Genomic DNA, 19,140 nt, shown 5'->3' with positions numbered 1-19,140 from the left:
TTCAGCTAGTTTTATCTTACCATGTCTTGTTTTGACTGATGTCACGTCTATGCTAACATGGCAAAAATTTGCTAGCTAGCTAACCACCAACTGTAACTATGTATTTGAGACAACAAGTGCTCATTGTACAACTTTATTTATGTTTTCAATAAACATTGGAGACAAAATATAGTGTACATGTTGTCAACAATCTAAGCCAACCCTGTCGATTTTGCCACATAGTTGTGCACCCGTCGGTTTTATTGCTGAACAACCAACCCATCTATAGCTATTAGCTGTCAGGGACAATTAGAATGTCTCCCCACGTTTTTCTCAAATAAAAGACAACAAGAACATCAAATGGTGCACAGTTTACAAGCATTTCGCTACACTCGCAATAACATTTGCTAAATATGTGTATGTGACCAATAACATTTAATTTGCTTTAATGCCATACATTTTTAAATCATATTAGTACAAAAAAACAACATTGTGAAGATATCAAATATGGAAGCGCATCAGAATTGATTAACATTTATGTTATATTTCAGGCATTATATTGACATTTTTGTTGACCATAAAGAGATCCTGAGTTACAGAAATTATAGGTTGTCAGAAGTTTCGTATAGGTAATCATCACAGTATTATCATAACATGTAATGAAAAAGTCAGGAAACATTCACCAGTTTGTTTAGAAATGAACACTAAAAATAACTGAAAAGCAAAGGGTTTAAAGATAGACAAATTAGGAACTAATTCATATTCTAAATGTTAGTAAACTAAAAATAAACAAAACATGTTTGATTGGGGCCTTTATTCTAAACATATTTTCACATTGGTTGTTTTTAAAAGATTTTCCCTTATTTACTAGGCTATGTTCTATACCTGTGTTCTGTGAGGGGATTGTGCTCCTTATCTTCTCTGGACAGATCAGAACCTCATCTCATTATGCTAAGATCTAGGTCAGTCATATAAGGAAAGTTGTGAACTTCACTTGTTATGACGTCAAATACCCTTTTCCCCAATGCCTAGGCTACTCAACTACTGTCCACATTCTAAGGAACGGGACGATACCACTATCTTGGCAAAGAAGCAAAACATGAAACAGATTTAACTTTAGGAAAACCGCCCTAATGTTGGAAACAAATTTTTTTTCGTCATCCAGAGTCACGTTTATTTATTTTCCAAGCTATAGCGCATAATATTTTACATACAGCAGGTTTTTAAAGGACCAAAGAGTTTTAATCTGCTTTGTTTTCATTTTTGCCATGGAAAAAATATTTCGATACTCTACCACCCTCAAACTAAACTCTGGACCTCGAAGCCAGTTCAACTGCATGTTTTCATTGTTCCCCTCTAGTCAGAGACTGATTTAGACTTGTGACTCCAGGTTTGTGCAATTAATTATCAGGTAGAACAGAAAACCAGCAGGCTCCAGACCTTGTAGGGTTAGAGTTGAGTATGCCTGCCCTACCACATTGAATTGTCATATTCACATGTGCCTATGTATACAACTGTATTTTTTACCAATGGGACAACTTAAAATGTGACAACGTTTTTTCAATCTACCCATGCATTTAGCCAAATCACAATTTTTGTTTGTTGGGTGGGAGGAATTACCTACATTTTCAACAAACTGGTGTTTATTTAAACCACAAAAATTAAATTTTTACTATTTACAGTTTCAACAATTATGGCCTCTCAAAATGTATGATAATATGTAAGATTCAATGAGGTGACAATTAGATAGACAGATATACAAACATTCATACACTGGAACCATCATGACTTTTACAACCTTTGTTGATCTAAGCATTGCAAGCAAGAGGTGTACAATAGCATCGTACTGAAATGTGACACATTGCCTAAACACATTCCTGCACATCCTACAGTACCTCTTCATTCTAGAAGGAGCTTCATGTTAAGACCATGGCTACATCTTAGTGATACTCTTGTACAATAGACAACCACAATATTTACAATTTAAGTGTCAACTTTATCTAGTTATTCCAATAAAAATATAGAAAATAACCTTAAAAATTGACCTACAAGATCCAATGATTTAAGAATATACACATTACATGTGTTTTATAATATCAGCTTTAGAGTGTTTTAGTAGTTCATGTATTTTTCAAACGGCTGCCTTCCGATTGACGGGATATTGTGAGAATGAGCTTGTGACATCCAAAGAATTATGAAATTCTTATCAGGGATACTTTTGACTTTTCCTCACAAACCTTTGAGCTTAAATTTTGGTTTGTCTGTTATCGCATAGTTATGATAGTAGCCTACATCCTGGCTTTTTACATTCCACTGACAAGAAGATGGAGTCAATGTAGAAGCCTTGGCCAAACATCCCAACTGTTTTTCAGCTTCATTGGACCTTTAAGCCTCAGTTCATAGCCTGTAACATAGCTTAGCCTTAATTCAGAATGCAAAGTGGATGGGCGTACCTATGGGTCTTCTGTGTGCAGGGATCTCGTTCTTGTACTCATTGGTATAGATAACTCCCTTCCCAATGTCATCGATCTTATTCGAGCTCATCGGACTGTAATCCATGGAGACACCTGAGTCGGCCACTGCCATGTAGGTACCCGGGGCCCTTGGGCGGCCAGGTGTGGTTTTGGTACTCAAAACTGGACTGGGACGAGAGGCGGCCCGATCCTGAGCTCTGTTGGACGGAGCCCAAGTCTGATTCAGAGGATGTCCTTCCAGAGGCAAAGAGAATCTGCAGGGGCAAGGTTTCCTCCAATATGTCGTCCAGAGGCTCCTCCGCACTGTGGTTCTGAGCATTGAGGGTGACGTAGGCATCATGGGACTCCAGTAGAGAAGACTGGGTCCGGGGTGCAGGGTGCTGATGAATAGCCCGGAGCTGATCCATCAGTCAGTGCTCCTGGGGGGTTTCTCTCCACCCCTCCATCAATGCAGAATCCACCCTCTTTAGCTTCTTGTCTTCATCCTCCTCACCAAGTGCCTCAGGCCTTGGGCGGCAAAGCGGAGCTGGGTAAGGCGGGACCAAGGCTAACCTCTGAGAGCACCTCTAGTGGCACAAGGAATTCCTCGGAGTAGAAGTAGGCTGGCCTCAACCATAAGCCTCCAGTGCTGTGACCCAACCACTCCTATTGACAAACCAAATGAGAGAGGTTCAGGAGTCTGCACTAATATTGAGTCAAGATGAACAGACTACGATACACACAAAAGATATAGATAAACACTGCACAAGTTACTTCATACCGAGTTTCATATTCCAAGGATACGAAGACTAATACTGGATTTACTTGTCTCACTTGAAAGTCACCACCATAAACCTTAAAGAGGCCTTGGAACTTGCTTTCAGGGGTGGGAATGATTGGCCAGATCTTCTTCAACAGGAACCTGAGGACAATATTGTACAGCCTTATTCCATAAATATACCACTGAGGATGTCTCTACAAAGGAGATCACTAAAGAGTGTAGTTAGTGGTAGACTAAGAACATTGGAAACTTGTTGTTTATGGTAACTGACCTGCGATGAGACATGAGCACAATGAGAGACAGCAGGGTGAGGACGAGAGAGATGATGAGATTCAGGGACACGATGAGAGGGTCCAAGTCTGCAAATAAGATAAAACAGCAACAAGGTTACACCAGGGATGAAATCCAAGGGAGGGATCCCTCACAAATAGAACAAAGATGTTTAGCTCACGAGACAAGCACATTATTTTGGTGACCGTGTGAATGTTGCTGCAGGAGAAAGAAGCTTACTACCAGGCATTGTTTCTATCAGTACCGGGTCAGTCCAGGCGCTCCAGTAGCCGCTGTAGCTGATGCCGTCCGGTTTGCCACGAATGCGCACCTTGTACTTTGTGCCTGACTGTAGACCACGCAAGATGAGCTCAGAGCTGGCTTGCACCTTCTCCACCTGAAGACAAGAGATGATAATGCATTGTCATTGACACATCTCTGCCGAAGGCCAAGAAAGGAACAACACCATTATTCACAAGGACTTCGAACGTTTCTCTTGTCTGGTAACAAACTTCTACCTCTGATATGAGTGTGTTGTTCATACCTTTCCAATGTGGCTCCCTGCCATGGCGTAGCTGACCTCGTACATCATGCTGTCGCCCATGTACTTGAGAGAGGGAGGCAGCCAGCTGGCCTTCAGCTGCCCCTTCGTCCCTGTACTCGTCAATGTCAGATTGGCAGGCGGGTCTAACAGGACTGACACACAGACATGAGAAGAAAATGTCATTCCTAAATCCTGAGAAAAAACTAATGGAATAGTTCCCAAAAGACAACCACAACTCTATAACTCACAGACAAGTTCAATGAAGAGACTGCGGTTGTGGATCAGCAGGTCGTCCCGAAACACCCGGATGTCAAGGGGCACAAAAAATGGAGTCTGGGACAACCTGCAAAAATACAGCCTCTTGCCCCCTGCTGCTGGTAGGGCAGTTACGGCACACTCACTACTGTTCTCATTCCTGCAGACGAGGAGAGACATTTGGATTGTTTCAAATCAAATCAAATTTTATTTGTCACAAACACATGGTTAGCAGATGTTAATGCGAGTGTAGCGAAATGCTTGTGCTTCTAGTTCCGACAATGCAGTAATAACCAACAAGTAATCTAACCTAACAATTCCACAACTACTACCTTATACACACAAGTGTAAAGGGATAAAGAATATGTACATAAAGATATATGAATGAGTGATGGTACAGAGCAGCATAGGCAAGATGCAGTAGATGGTATAGTGTACAGTCTATACATATGAGATGAGTAATGTAGGGTATGTAAACATAAAGTGGCATAGTTTAAAGTGGCTAGTGATACATGTATTACATAAAGATGGCAAGATGCAGTGGATGATATACAGTACAGTATATACATATACATATGAGATGAGTAATGTAGGGTATGTAAACATTATATTAAGTGGCATTGTTTAAAGTGGCTAGTGATACATTTTTACATAATTTCCATCAATTCCCATTATTAAAGTGGCTGGAGTTGAGTCAGTATGTTGGCAGCGGCCACTAAATGTTAGTGGTGGCTGTTTAACAGTCTGATGGCCTTGAGATAGCTGTTTTTCAGTCTCTCGGTCCCTGCTTTGATGCACCTGTACTGACCTCGCCTTCTGGATGATAGCGGGGTGAACAGGCAGTGGCTCGGGTGGTTGTTGTCCTTGATGATCTTTATGGCCTTCCTGTGACATCGGGTGGTGTAGGTGTCCTGGAGGGCAGGTAGTTTGCCCCCGGTGATGCGTTGTGCAGACCTCACTACCCTCTGGAGAGCCTTACGGTTGTGGGCGGAGCAGTTGCCGTACCAGGCGGTGATACAGCCCGACAGGATGCTCTCGATTGTGCATCTGTAGAAGTTTGTGAGTGCTTTTGGTGACAAGCTGAATTTCTTCAGCCTCCTGAGGTTGAAGAGGCGCTGCTGCGCCTTCTTCACAACGCTGTCTGTGTGGGTGGACCAATTCAGTTTGTCCGTGATGTGTACACCGAGGAACTTAAAACTTTCCACCTTCTCCACTACTGTCCCGTCGATGTGGATAGGGGGGTGCTCCCTCTGCTGTTTCCTGAAGTCCACAATCATCTCCTTTGTTTTGTTGACGTTGAGTGTGAGGTTATTTTCCTGACACCACACTCCGAGGGCCCTCACCTCCTCCCTGTAGGCCGTCTCGTCGTTGTTGGTAATCAAGCCTACCACTGTAGTGTCGTCCGCAAACTTGATGATTGAGTTGGAGGCGTGCATGGCCACGCAGTCGTGGGTGAACAGGGAGTACAGGAGAGGGCTCAGAACGCACCCTTGTGGGGCCCCAGTGTTGAGGATCAGCGGGGTGGAGATGTTGTTACCTACCCTCACCACCTGGGGGCGGCCCGTCAGGAAGTCCAGGACCCAGTTGCACAGGGTGGGGTCGAGACCCAGGGTCTCGAGCTTGATGACGAGTTTGGAGGGTACTATGGTGTTAAATGCTGAGCTGTAGTCGATGAACAGCATTCTCACATAGGTATTCCTCTTGTCCAGATGGGTTAGGGCAGTGTGGTTGCGATTGCGTCGTCTGTGGACCTATTGGGTCGGTAAGCAAATTGGAGTGGGTCTAGGGTGTCAGGTAGGGTGGAGGTGATATGGTCCTTGACTAGTCTCTCAAAGCACTTCATGATGACGGAAGTGAGTGCTACGGGCGGTAGTCGTTTAGCTCAGTTACCTTAGCTTTCTTGGGAACAGGAACAATGGTGGCCCTCTTGAAGCATGTGGGAACAGCAGACTGGGATAAGGATTGATTGAATATGTCCTTAAACACACCAGCCAGCTGGTCTGCGCATGCTCTGAGGACGCGGCTGGGAATGCCGTCTGGGCCTGCAGCCTTGCGAGGGTTAACACGTTTAAATGTTTTACTCACCTCGGCTGCAGTGAAGGAGAGCCCGCAGGTTTTGGTTTACACTTTGTATCAAGTTTCTAGGCTAAATGGAAAATTGAGGTGATCATTCTTCAAAACACATTCATAGCAGGTAGCTACCCTTTACCAAGACAGGGTGAGAGGATATGGTACACGTAGCAGCAATTATTAACTGAACGCTTTGCCTGATCATGACTTACTGGTATGTGTATCTGAATGAGTATTGGTCAGCAGAGCCAGCCCTTTCCTCATCCTCCTCCCAGAAGCAGGTGAGGTCCGACAACCCTTCAGCAAAGCACTTTGGAATCTCTGGCTCAGCGTGGAGCAGCAGAGCCACTGTGTGGACAAGGGAGTGAAGTCTTAGTCCACAAGGAAAATGTGTGTTGGGGCATTATTGGTTTTGACAATTTAGTAAACACGGGTGAAGACTTAAAGTAAGTCTCCAAACAGCTCCAGAGGAATGACTATTGATGATTAGTGATTATTCTAACTATTTTTAACAGCTATTAAATTCACCAAATTGTGCAAGGAAACACAAAACATTTGACAATTGATAACCTGTCTCTATCTTAACCCAAATCTAAAACATCAAACATTATGTTGAAATACAAAATATAACATGATTGAAAATAAGCGTTGTAATTGTAAACACTTGTGTTACAGAAGGTGAAGAAAACAAGTAGGCTATTTGGGAAAATGTGTCCTACCTTTAGTTTCCAAAGCTTGTGCACCATGCACAATGGACGTTTTCTGAGCGCAAAATAATACACAAAAAGCCAAAAGCTTATTCAGGTTATTGTTTGTCATCTTTTTGTCTCCTCTGAGAACAAAGCGGGCCAAGCGTTCTGTTGTACTGCATAACTGGTAGGCAACCAGCTCCAAACGTCTGTTTTCTCCATCTCGCTTCGTGACAGTCTGTCTCTGAGATACTATGGATAGTGCAACACAGTTGTGCGTGCATCACAGGAGATAAGGTGTGAGCGAGTGTCCAAGCCAAGCTGTTTACTTTTTACTCAAACCCAACTGTAGAGGTGGAGCATACAAAATATTTTCACTCATGTCTGTGGGCGAGACTAGAGTAAGGTTACAACATGCTTCCATTGGGACAATATGTCCCACCAAACCACAGGGACCCTTGGAGAAAGCTGAGGGCCACAACACAACTCTAAGTGACAACTGCATTTAGTTGTAGTGGGCTATTTTTTCGACATGCATAATTGAGGTTCCTTATTGTGAGGAACAAATGGAGCCAGTGAACTCACAACTCAGCATAAACGGTCTCTTATGACCTACACCCATGTTTTTGAGCTCGACCTGCGTTATCTGTATTGCATGGGGTAGTGTCCCGTGATAAGCATGGGGGCGTTTAGGCTCATCCCAACCCTACATAATGTGAATGTAATTTAGCCTGGCCTTACATCACTTGACTTTAGTGGGCTCAGGCTGAGGATTTCTCATTTGGCACTAAGAAAGATCACTGATAGGCACCAGTATATGATGTAAAAATATAAAAAGGTTACAAAACATTGCAAGAAGATTAACTGCAAAGGACACAGAAAGCCTGTGGGTGACAGGAAAGGGCACCAGGAAACAGCTTATTGTTGAGGAGGACCACGGCAGTGTGGTTTTCTGTGTCGTTAGATTAAAAAAAAAAAAAACACCACAACCCCCCCCCCCATCCAAATTGGAAGGGAGGTAGGACGTAAGGCCATAAATTATAGATGGTATCACCATGAAGACTAACCTAACCACATAGAACATGGGTCTCAAGCCTTTGTCCGCTTGAATGCATAGATGTTGTGCTTTCACAAGTTCTAATCATCTAAACCAGGGGTGTCAAACTCATTTCGCATCGTGGGCCACATACGGCCTAGGGAGATGTCAAGTGGGCCGGACCATTAAAATTATACCATACTCTGCTATAAATAACCAAAATATCATGTCTTTCCTTTGTTTTGGTGTAAAGAAGCACAAGAACATTAGGAAAATATTGAAATTTAATGAACTATCCTTTTACAAAACATTTCATGAAACACCTCATATTTCCTTAGACAAATGTGCAATTTACTTTTATCATTCACAAATATGCATTGCAACTGATCCCACTGATTGTACAAAGGCACAAAACTTTAATTGGTACTGAAAAATATAGTAATGCACTTTAAGATTAAATTAGACTTTTAAAGAAAGGAATTTTTAAACCACTTACACATACGCATATAAAATCTAAATGTAATCCCTGCGTACACCTTACAAACTAAGGAGAGTGATTTTAAATGTGTAATGAAGAAAGTGTTCGCCTGTCCTGTAAATCTGTAAACTTCATACATGAAACATACATACACATACAATACATACTGAAAATTTATGGAGTTGTATGAACAGTAGAATTCCATCACACAACTTTTGTTTTGAAGCTGCTGACTAACATTAAAGTGCACATTTTTTAAATCACCACAGTAAGGATTCATCTTCACAGAGCTGTATTCTTTCAATGCAAACAGTATCTAAGGCAGCATTTTAAAGGTACCGAAATACCGAAACTTGTTGCAAACACACCAAGCACGAAGGTTTTCCGTGCATCTCTGTAAATAAATAGGACGTGGTCCATTTTTCTTTGAAAATTCTACACTCCTTATCTACTTTTCTCCGTTTGGATAACGACATTTTGGCTAATGAGGGTGTAGCGGAGAGGTAGAGACCAAGGTATTAACAACGTCGTAACAAGCAGCAGATGGCGCATTGATACCGTCTGCTGTTTTCAGTCTGTCTCAGTGATGCGGCTTGTCTTCTACTCTGATGGAAAGAGTGCGCCCCTTAGCGGATAATCCATGAATTGCAGCGAATTAAAAATATTAATTCCATGTCTTTTATGCATTTTTTCCACTTTCAAATTATCCTGCGGGCCTGATCGAACCTCCTTGGGGGCCGGTTCCGGCCCGCGGGCCGTATGTTTGACACCCCACCTCGTTTAGATTCTAAACGATTTAGCATCAGGATTGCACAATAAAACGACAACTCAGCATTTATATTTTGTAATGAAGTTTTATTTTCATAAACACATTCAATGTATATGCCTTTTCTAATAAAATTTTCCATCAAACAGCGCCTTTAAATAGGAACAAAACAAATATACATTAAGACAACAGTATAGTTTCCCCTTAATAGTATAACAAACCTATATAACCTATGGAATGCCAGACTACACAAAAACTAACCAATTCCACCGAAAAAAAATAAAAGGATAAAATGACTTTCACTTACAACTTCAGATAAACATAATTATCAAAAAAAATTATGGGTCCTTTTAATCAACTGACATTGAAGTATTTAGATACACTTGGGTATCAGTGCATTTAGAGAAGTCCTCCTCAGTACTTTCAGTAAAACCTCACCACTTTCAATCCAGTTACCTTCAGCAGCAGAAATAAAAACACTATTTAAATACACTGACAAACACCACCCAGGAGAAAGCTTTACAACTTGGGCATAATGCAGATGTAATGTGGGTATAGTGTTTTTACACAGCTATAAAAGGTTAACGGTTAAGTCTCCAGTAAAGTGTTTCACACCACAACAAGACAACTTGCTCGTGGTAGGAGATGAACAGGGGAAATCACTTGATACAAATCAGCCAGCTAATATCAAACAGCGAGTCAGCATCAGCTGTGCATCCAGGTGGATAAGTGTCTTTGTGATAAGCAATGGGAGAGAGTAGGCGCTCATGAATATTTTTGGCGGGCTTTGACCCAACCCCTCAGCTTTAGCAGTGCTTTGGCGTGAAAACATAAGGCTGTTATCACGCAGAGACCGTGCCTGACCCTAACTGATGGCCAGTGAACAGTGTGGGGCTAGTGATAGGTAAATTGCAGTGTCTGTGAGTAACAGAGGGCCGGAGAACGGGGAGATGCATGTCTCCTCAGTCCAGTTGGAGAGATGCATATTTTTTCTACTGAAGCCATCCAAGCAGTACAATGGAATGTACTGTACATGCTTTAGGTGCACCATTTGTCTTTCTGTTTAAGCATATGATTTGGAAAATGAATTAGCATGGGTGTCATGCTTGGCCAATCACCACACTTTAATTAGGCTACTTCATAGACAGTAGCTTAGATGTAAGAACAGTACAGTAACATCATGCAAGTAATGCAGGCAGTTTACACTGGCACATCCAGATTACAGGACACTGTTGAAGCCTTGTGCAATCGGGTTGGAAAGTGTAAAAACAATGAGTAGGAAGGGAGGCACGGAGGGGTGAGCGGGGACATGCCAGAGCAGGTCACGTGATGCGCATCAGTGTCACTAGTGTTATACGACTTCCTCCCAGACAAACATCCTAGAGCACAACATTGCGCTAACATTGTTTGGAACAGAATCTCATACTTTTCACCTTCTCTTTCCCATAAGCAGTAGTGGTTAAGAAAGTCTCAAGAATAGTAGTGCACAACTATTCTGAGTACATGGCAAAATGGCATCTTCAGTGTCACAGAGTAAAGCATGGAGGTCAGGTAAATAAGGAAGCAAACGGCCAAAGCAGCAGAATAACTCAGTTTTGTGATTGTCTGGATGATGTCATCTGATTTCATTAATAACAGTTACATCTAGATTTTGATCAAGGATATGCAAAAATGTGGATTTTTTCCCCAGGTTTTGCGGTGCTGTTTTCTGTCCGGTTTTGGATTCTGAGAAGTCTAGTCCAATGAATATATTCGAAGCAGAGCACCTAGCCAGGGGGCATCCAAAACAAAAGCACCTTCTGCTCTGTTTGAGTCTTAAACTATTATATTTTCATTAATTAAACTCTGAACACAACAATGACCTAAAATAATGACCAGGGGGTGAAGGCCACAATACACAAGAGAGATGGGGCCTTTTCATGGAATACAGAAACTAGAGCAGGGGATATGTGGGATAACGCTGGATGGACCGAGGGGAGGGGATCGATGGTTATCTCAGCTGGCTGCTTTATGGTTTTCACTGTAGTGGCTGTGTTAGGGGGTGTGAGATTGGGGTGTAGTTTGAGAGGTGTACCCTCTATACTTCACGCACTGTGACAGGGTTTGTTGTGGGGCTGTGAGGCAGGATTTAGCAGCCACAGCCCCCATGGTTCTCTGGAGGTGAGTCCTGTAGACTGGTGCTCCTGTGATTGGACAACAGGTTGGCATCTCCACCCATGCTCTCGTTCATCTTCTCACAGATGACGTCTACCAGCCGCTCAAACACCTGCTTCACGTTGATGTTGTCCTTGGCACTGGCCTCGAAGAACTGGAACCCTGTCAGACAGAGACGGGGAAATTGAGTAGAGTAATTACTTACTGTGGAGATTTCAAGAAAAGCAGATGAGATATTTAGGCTTAAGTGTTCAGTGTCCCCTGTTATATCTGTGTGTTCTCATGAGGCCAATATGCTGTGGTAGTGTGACCTCTTAGTGTATAGTTTTTGCAAAGACTGCATGCTGTCGTGGACAGTACTCACCAAGATCTTCGGCCAGTCTCTGGCCTTCCTCTGTGGGGACTAGCCTGTCATCCTCCAGTTCACACTTGTTTCCCACCAGGATCACCTGTGCGTTGTCCCAAGAGTATGTCTTAATCTGAGTTGCCCTGTATGACCGAGGTGAGAGTAGACGAATGCACAGTCTGAGAAGGCAGCAGGGTCAATATGGAAATGATGGAACCTTCCACCTTTCACTCACCAGTCCTGAACTGCGTTGAAGGAGTCCTGGTTGGTGATGTCATACATGAGCAGGAAGCCCATGGCTCCTCTGTAGTAGGCTGTGGTGATGGTACGGTAGCGCTCCTGTCCCGCTGTGTCCTGTGGGGAACAAGATGGCTGGTCATTCTTTAAGGGTTGGGTTTGGGAACATGTTAAATTGTGTGGTATTTTGAGACCAGAAGGGGGCAATATTGACTAAGAACTACAGACTTGAGATGCTAGAGGTGAATGTGTGTGTATACGCTTGTAAATATTCAGCAGCTCTAGAAAAGACTACAATTAATCTTTTTTTTTTTTTTAACATACAAAATTGATATTTGACATAAATACACATACTTCTGTGATAGTGCCTTGTCCTTTAAATTGTCCTATCAGCCTAAACCTTCCCACCCAAAGCCACTGTCAACTTCAGACTATTAGAAATTAAAGTGTCAGATACTCTGTTTAATCATGTAACATCTACATTTGTCATGTCCATCAACATAACTTCTTGTCAAACAACAAACCCTGGCCCACAAACAAAAACCCAGTAAGAACAAAAAGAACACGGAGAGCGTCAGATGTCGATAACAGCTCTCTGGTGCCACAGCTGTAGAGACCTGTTTATCAGAAACCTCTTTCAATTAAGTAGAGGTTGAGTGTGATGTCAGAGTTGCTTCCCTAGAAAAGGTTAACGTGAAAAAAATAGTCAAGCAGGTGAGGGGATTAAATTGTCACGGCAACGATCCTTGGCCGTCGCTTGGTAACCTGGCCTGGGTCCCTCATTTGCATTGGAGGACTTTACATCACTGAATAGTGGGGTGGGTGTTTTATGAATGTTTCATTAGGGCTAATAGTGTGCAGGGTAATCAGCCCGAACAAACTGCCACCGATTTAGAGATTGCAAGAAATAGAGCTGTTCTTATCTTAGAGCAGGTGCCGGGCTAGAGAGACAAGTGCTCTGTAAGTGTGTGAGTCGGTGTATCCGCAGCGGTGTACTTCTGTTAAATGACCTTACCCAGAAGGAGAGTCTGTGTCATCTCAGGGTCATTTTTGTTTCATTTATGAATGAAAGATACCAGATGCATATCTTATCTGATATGTGCAGACATGATCACATATTTGGCAGGGTAATGGATCTTACAGTAGCACTAACCAAATACTGTCTCCACAACTATCTATACACCAAGTAAAGAAAATACTGTCCAAAAGCATATGCATGATGACAATGAGTGTAAAATGGTTGGGGGTCAGAGCCATTGATGTCACTAGGACCCTTCTCAGCATGCGTCACCTGGTCCTGCCGCCCACACAAAGCAGGGACACACTCTAAGCCCTGGGCTTTGTGGTTCCGACACCAGGTGTGTCATTGTGCAGTTAACATATTGCCATGTGGTGTATCCTCCTAGAATAAGCAGTATGGTTCAGGTTGAGAAAGTAGAACCATAATTGTAATATAGAAGGCTTCAAATTAAACTCACTTTTAAAACCATGATAAAAAAATATATTTTCAAGCCTTTCATGCCACACACGCAGAGGAAAGCTTGCAGCAGTGTGGACAGGGCACCACCTGTACACTATTCATAGAGTGGCGAGGCTCAGAGGGTTTGAGTGAAAACAGGACACTGTGGATTAAACGCCCCTGGCCATCCACATAGGGTTGTTCATTAACTGTACACTTGCTCTCGAAGCCAGGACTCATTTATTGGACATGGTTGCTACTTCCACACCTCCAATGTATGAGGCAAACTGAGGAGGGTTTTATTCTTCTCTGATTTGAAACCCACTGGATGCTCATCGGATGGCATTCAGTGATCCCAGCCACCACTGACGACATTAAGCCAAATCACGTGTCCTAGGTGGAAACAGGGTCAGTGCGTCAGTCAGCTTGGTTTCGGTGTGTACATTGGTGTGGACACGGTTGCTGCTGATTCATCTTGATTGAATACAATACCACATAGGATGTTTGTCTTGTTTAATCATATGTTTAAACAGCATTCACTACGTGGAAATAGTTTGCTTTGAAACACTTTCAGACATCAGGGGACTAGGTTACATAGAAATAAATTGTGAAAATCTGGTAGCCCTGTAATTCAAGTATTTCCACAGAACCTGATATTTTTTTCCACTAATTGGTCTTTTGACCAATCAGTTCAGCTCTGAAAAAGATCTGATGTGAAAAGATCTGATATGGTTGGTCAAAAGACCAATAAGTGGAAAATGGATCAGAATTGGTCTGCCTGTCCAAACACAGCCTAAGTCTCTAGAGCATGTGGTGCAAGCAGCAGCAACACATTGCAGTAGCTTGAGATGAGAAACCAAGTTTTCAGCAAAACATACAAGAGAGACGGAGGGTAAAATCATTGGTGGAAAAAATACTCAATTGTCATACTTGAGTAAAAGCAAAGATACCTTAATAGAAAATGACTGAAGTGAAAGTCACCCAGTAAAATACTACTTAAGTCTTAAAGCGTCTGGTTTTAAATGTACTTAATTACAGTGGTGGAAAAATTACTAAATTGTCATGCTTAGTAAAGGTAAAAAATGACATGCTATAAATCTAATTCCTTATATTAAGCAAACCCGATGGCATGATTTATGGAAAGCCAGGGGCACACTCCAACGCTCAGACATCTTTTAAAAATGTAGTATTTGTGTTTAGTGAGTCCACCAGAGGCGTTATATTGACAGGCGTGTGAATTGGACCATATTGTTGTCCTGACTGAGCATTCGAAATGTAATGTATACTTTTGGGTGTCAAGGAAAGTGTACGGGAGTAAAAAGTACATATTTTCTTTAGGAATAAAATTGAGTAAAATTTGTCAAATATTAATTGTAAAGTAAGGTACCCCCAAACAACGACTTAAGTAGTACTTCAAAGTATTTTTACACCACTGTGTAAAATGCAAGGGCCTTGCAAATGAAAGTTGGTCATTGACCCACTATAGAATTATCAGCCATCTGTCTGAAAAACTAAATTCAATAGCAAAGGATTTGGCCTATGGATTTATATTCTGGTTTAATACAGAAGACAACTTTCCTCTTGATGGGATGTGTATGAGAGTCCACTATGATGGCAGAAATGTGTCAAAGGTGGCAATCATGTTTTAGAGACCAGCGCTGGCTTGTGGGACAAAATGCATAAGGCTAACTCACCCATATCTGTAGCTTTATCCTTTTCTCATTGCGGAAGACGGTCTTGACCTTGAAGTCTATGCCCACGGTGGAGACAAAGGCTGAGGTGAAAGAGTCATCAGCATAGCGGAACAGGAAGCTGGTCTTCCCCACACTGCTGTTGCCAATGATCAGCAGCTTGAACATGTAGTCAAAGTTCTGGTCAGCCGCATCCTTCTGGGCAGGCTGCTGCTGAAGGCGAGAGTCATTCACTGACGCCATCTAGAGGGGAAGGCAGAGGTGTGAGAGGTGATACTACAGCTCAGGGTGAATTAAACACCAAATCATCAGGTTAGAGGCTCGTAAGTAAGCATTTCACTGTAAGGTCTACACCTGTTGTAGTCGGCGCATGTGACATAACATTTGATGAGAGTCTTTGAATTTCATACCAACAGTTGGTAGGTAAAATCAACAGGCCAGGTCCAGTCCCCTAAATTGTTATGATCCAGTAATGAAAGGTTGCGGGGAGTTTTCAAAACCTGCTCGTCATAGCTATTATGTCAGTCACTTGCAGGCTGCAGCATCTGCCACTGGGTATCAAGTTGCACACCATAAAGACCTTTTAGTGTCTGTCACTCGTTCCTAAAAGTGGGTGTAATGACTGCAAGGAATGGGCGTGAAAGCGGAGTCCATGGTCTCCCCCCTCGCCCTCAGCTGATCAATCAGGGCTGCACACCACAGCTTCCCTCTGATGAGGACTGTCTCCTTGGAGACCGGTCCAGAACATAACCGCCAGGCCCATTAATGGGCCAGGCCAGCTAGCTCAGCATGTCCATCTTAAGATGTAGTGATATTTAACAACAAAGGGGAATGTAGAGGATGGTCCACAGACACTATTGTGGGGCAAAGAAAATATGTTGTTGAAGCTGTATCGCTATGATTCCATGTTTGTGCCCACAGAGATTATAGGGGTGTGAGAGTGAGTCACTGCCCCTTACTTTTAACATGGGGGATGAGCTGTGCGGTAAATGTGTTAAATAAGGCAAATGCATGATTTACAGGCCAAAACGATTTTGTAAAGATTCTGTGCAAAAGGCAGGTCTGTACTATAATCCCCTATCACATGGCACCAATCAAACTTTCATCTGACCATTGCTTTGTGGGTCTGAAGTCATTGGATCATAGGTCCCACACTGTGTACAAAGAATATGCGGGAAACCCATTGGATCAAATGTTGTTTTCCTCTCAGAATGTAAGCCTGCTAAATTCTGGTCACATCATGCACATTTACACTGTGGCTCAAGAAGTCTTTAAGGCAAAATAATATTTGGGGAAACTGTTTTTCTACCCTAAATCTGTGACAACTGTTGTGCTGCTGACGCAATGAGTAGCCTACAATATCCAATATCACTCAATTCAATATCCAATAACAATATTATATAATCCATCCCAATGCTGCAGTCATACTGTCCAAATTATTCTAAGATATTAGAGACCAAAGTTACTGAATGATGAAGTGTTGAGAAACACATGGCCAAAACTCTTTGTGGACAAGTAGCATTAGATTACTTTGACCAGTGGGTGATGAATTTAATACTGGCATGCCACACCATCTGCCACAATAATCGGGTACATCTCTGACGGGACAGATTTTACATCACTGTCATCACAGAACAGGCCTCCACTTAGTAGAGTTGAAATGGGAGTCATTTTTTATGCATTGGAGAAGCATTAGTTCTGTAAAACAAATAGAGGCCATTATGGTGAATAGGCCTAGTGTGGTCTCTCAGCTGGCACTGTTTGCCGAGTAAGGTCCCTGGCTGTTATAGGAAATTAACTATTGGTTGGCAGCTGTCTGTTCCCTATAAAAGAATGGTCGTAAACACAGGTGAAGGAAGTAGGTTAGTAAAATGTAGTGGTTTCAGTATACCTGGACAAACTCAAATGAATAGCACAATAAGTAGGCCTATACTTTTGTGTCCACTCACTCACTCTACCCATCATATTGAAAGTTGTCAAGTGTCCATTCTCCATCTCTATAAGCCCTTGATCATGACTCTCAGTTTCATTACATTACACATAAGTTATTGGACAAAGGCATCTTCTGTATGGGGGAGTTTTGTTAAGAGCCCGATGCTTAATCTGAACATTAACAAGCGTCTGTTTTGGAAGCATAAGGACCTTATCTTTCATATCAGTGAGAAATCATTTAAAAAGGTTGAATTGATACCCCTTGATAGGGTTAGTGTCAGTGGAGGACGACTCATAATAATGGCTGGAAAGGAGTGAATGGCATCAAACACATGGAACCTATGTGTTAGATGTATTTGAACCATTCCACTCCAGCCATTAGCACGAGCCTGTCCTCCCCAATTAAGGTGCCACCAACCTCATGTTTAGTGTTCCCACAAGGCCATATCTCCACGTTACAGAGCTTGTTTACTGAAGATAAGCGGCCTGTGCTAATTAGCTATGGAGCGTGTTCTGAACACCTGTGTGTAAGCGTAACTCGGGAGGTATAGTTTTGTCAGATGGAGGCACCCATAGCTGTATAGATCTGTGCATTTTTTTATTTGAAGGATTCTTTCTCGCTAATGTAAAGGCCACATAGCAAGCGATGATTTGACGTTTCAAAACATTGAAACACAGCGTCGGGATTTTAGTTCACATGAGGTAGTCGTTGATGAAGCTAATGGCTGAAAACTGTAGGGAGAAGGCACATGCCGCCTAGAGTGTGACAGCTATATCTCTATATGATATAGAACTGCCAAAGTAGACCCTATACAGAGAATGGGGGTGAAGAAAATCCATCGGTACTTCAAATCGCACCAGGTGCTCGAGACTCGAGGATTAATTCGCGATGGCTCGAAAACCTGTTGTCACATTATAGAAACATGTAAAACTAAGTCCAGTGTACATTAAATTGAGTTAAGTAAACGAGAATACAATGCCCAGCAAATTATTTTCATTGTACATGAAGGAAGCTGGACAAAGGCGCAGAAAATATTGACCAAACTTTTTCCAACCACTTACCTAATCTATGGAAAAGGAAATACTTTGACTTTAACCTTCAATGTTATTTCCTTTCAAGTGAAGAGTGAAAGTTCCCTAGGGTCTTCAACAACCTGAATTATCTTTCCGCCCACGGCTTTCTGCCTCACCGTTTTCCTCTGAGCGTTTGCGGAATAGAACAGGCAGCTCCCGGATCTCGTTTGTGTACAAAGGAGCACCCTTCCAGAGCGCAGCAGTCAGTGTAGTGGCCACCTCACACGACAGTATTCACACAGCTATAATCTCTCACACACTTCCAGAGAGCAAATTTCCTGTACTTTATGATCCCTCACTCAGCTCTAGCTTGTTTCGAAATAAGAGCTTTCACAAATCAAGGCAGCATATACAGTATGTTTGTGTTTGACTGATGTTAATGTGTATTAAATTGTTGAATAAAATAGGGAATATTCTCAGCTGGGTCAGTCTTCTGATCTGAACTTCGGAGATGCTCTGCAGTCTGCCAACCTCATAATGTATTAAGTATAACTCAACATTTGATAATGCAGAGTTGCATTGCAGATCATTAGAAATACACTAATGAGATCACTGGGCTTAGATTCTAAAATGTTGTAAATTAATATTTTCGTGCAGATATGGTAAGCCAACTTTGGAAAAGCATCCACCATTTAATAAATCAGAATTATTTCCATGAGTGAATAAGTGCACATCCTTGACACTTCCTGGTGTTTTAGACCAGGGTTTCCCAAACTCAGTCCTAGGGCCCCCTTTGGGTGCACGTTTTGGTTTTTGCCCAAGCACTACAGGGCTGATTCAAATAATCAAAGCCACCAACCTCCTGTGGTTAGTGCTAGGGCAAAAAATAAAACGTGCACCGAGTTTTGGAAATCCTGTTTGACACTTGCACATAGTCACTACTTGGGAATTCCAGAAATCAGCAGTGTGAGAAATGTTTTTTCTAC

The 19,140-nt window shown here is 42.3% G+C and overlaps 1 protein-coding gene and 1 pseudogene across 1 annotated transcript; both read right to left on the bottom strand.

Annotated features, from left to right (window-relative positions):
* Positions 1–120: 120 nt before the first annotated feature.
* Positions 121–7,367, bottom strand: LOC139576607 (erythropoietin receptor-like; annotated as a pseudogene).
* A 2,022-nt stretch (positions 7,368–9,389) lies between these two features.
* On the bottom strand, positions 9,390–18,463 carry LOC139576568 (ras-related protein Rab-3D-like). The gene is made up of 5 exons (XM_071402802.1): positions 18,203–18,463; positions 15,212–15,451; positions 12,057–12,175; positions 11,840–11,964; positions 9,390–11,637 (listed from the first exon to the last, which is right to left on the bottom strand). Exons 2-5 carry the CDS (start codon positions 15,449–15,451, stop codon positions 11,450–11,452), a joined length of 672 nt encoding a protein of 223 aa, XP_071258903.1. The 5' UTR covers positions 18,203–18,463; the 3' UTR covers positions 9,390–11,449.
* Between the last annotated feature and the right edge of the window lie 677 nt (positions 18,464–19,140).

Source organism: Salvelinus alpinus, chromosome 1 (assembly GCF_045679555.1).
Source record: "Salvelinus alpinus chromosome 1, SLU_Salpinus.1, whole genome shotgun sequence".
Taxonomy (NCBI): domain Eukaryota; kingdom Metazoa; phylum Chordata; class Actinopteri; order Salmoniformes; family Salmonidae; genus Salvelinus; species Salvelinus alpinus.
This window is presented reverse-complemented; position numbering and strand designations above follow the sequence as displayed.

Coding starts and splice junctions, on each gene's coding strand:
- LOC139576568 (XM_071402802.1), bottom strand. CDS start 15,451: ATGGCGTCAGTGAATGACTCTCGCCTTCAGCAGCAGCCTGCCCAGAAG. Junction 12,176..15,211: donor GGATAAAGCTACAGATATGG/GTGAGTTAGCCT, acceptor TGTTCCCCACAG/GACACAGCGGGACAGGAGCG. Junction 11,638..11,839: donor GAGACTGGCCGAAGATCTTG/GTGAGTACTGTC, acceptor TCTGTCTGACAG/GGTTCCAGTTCTTCGAGGCC.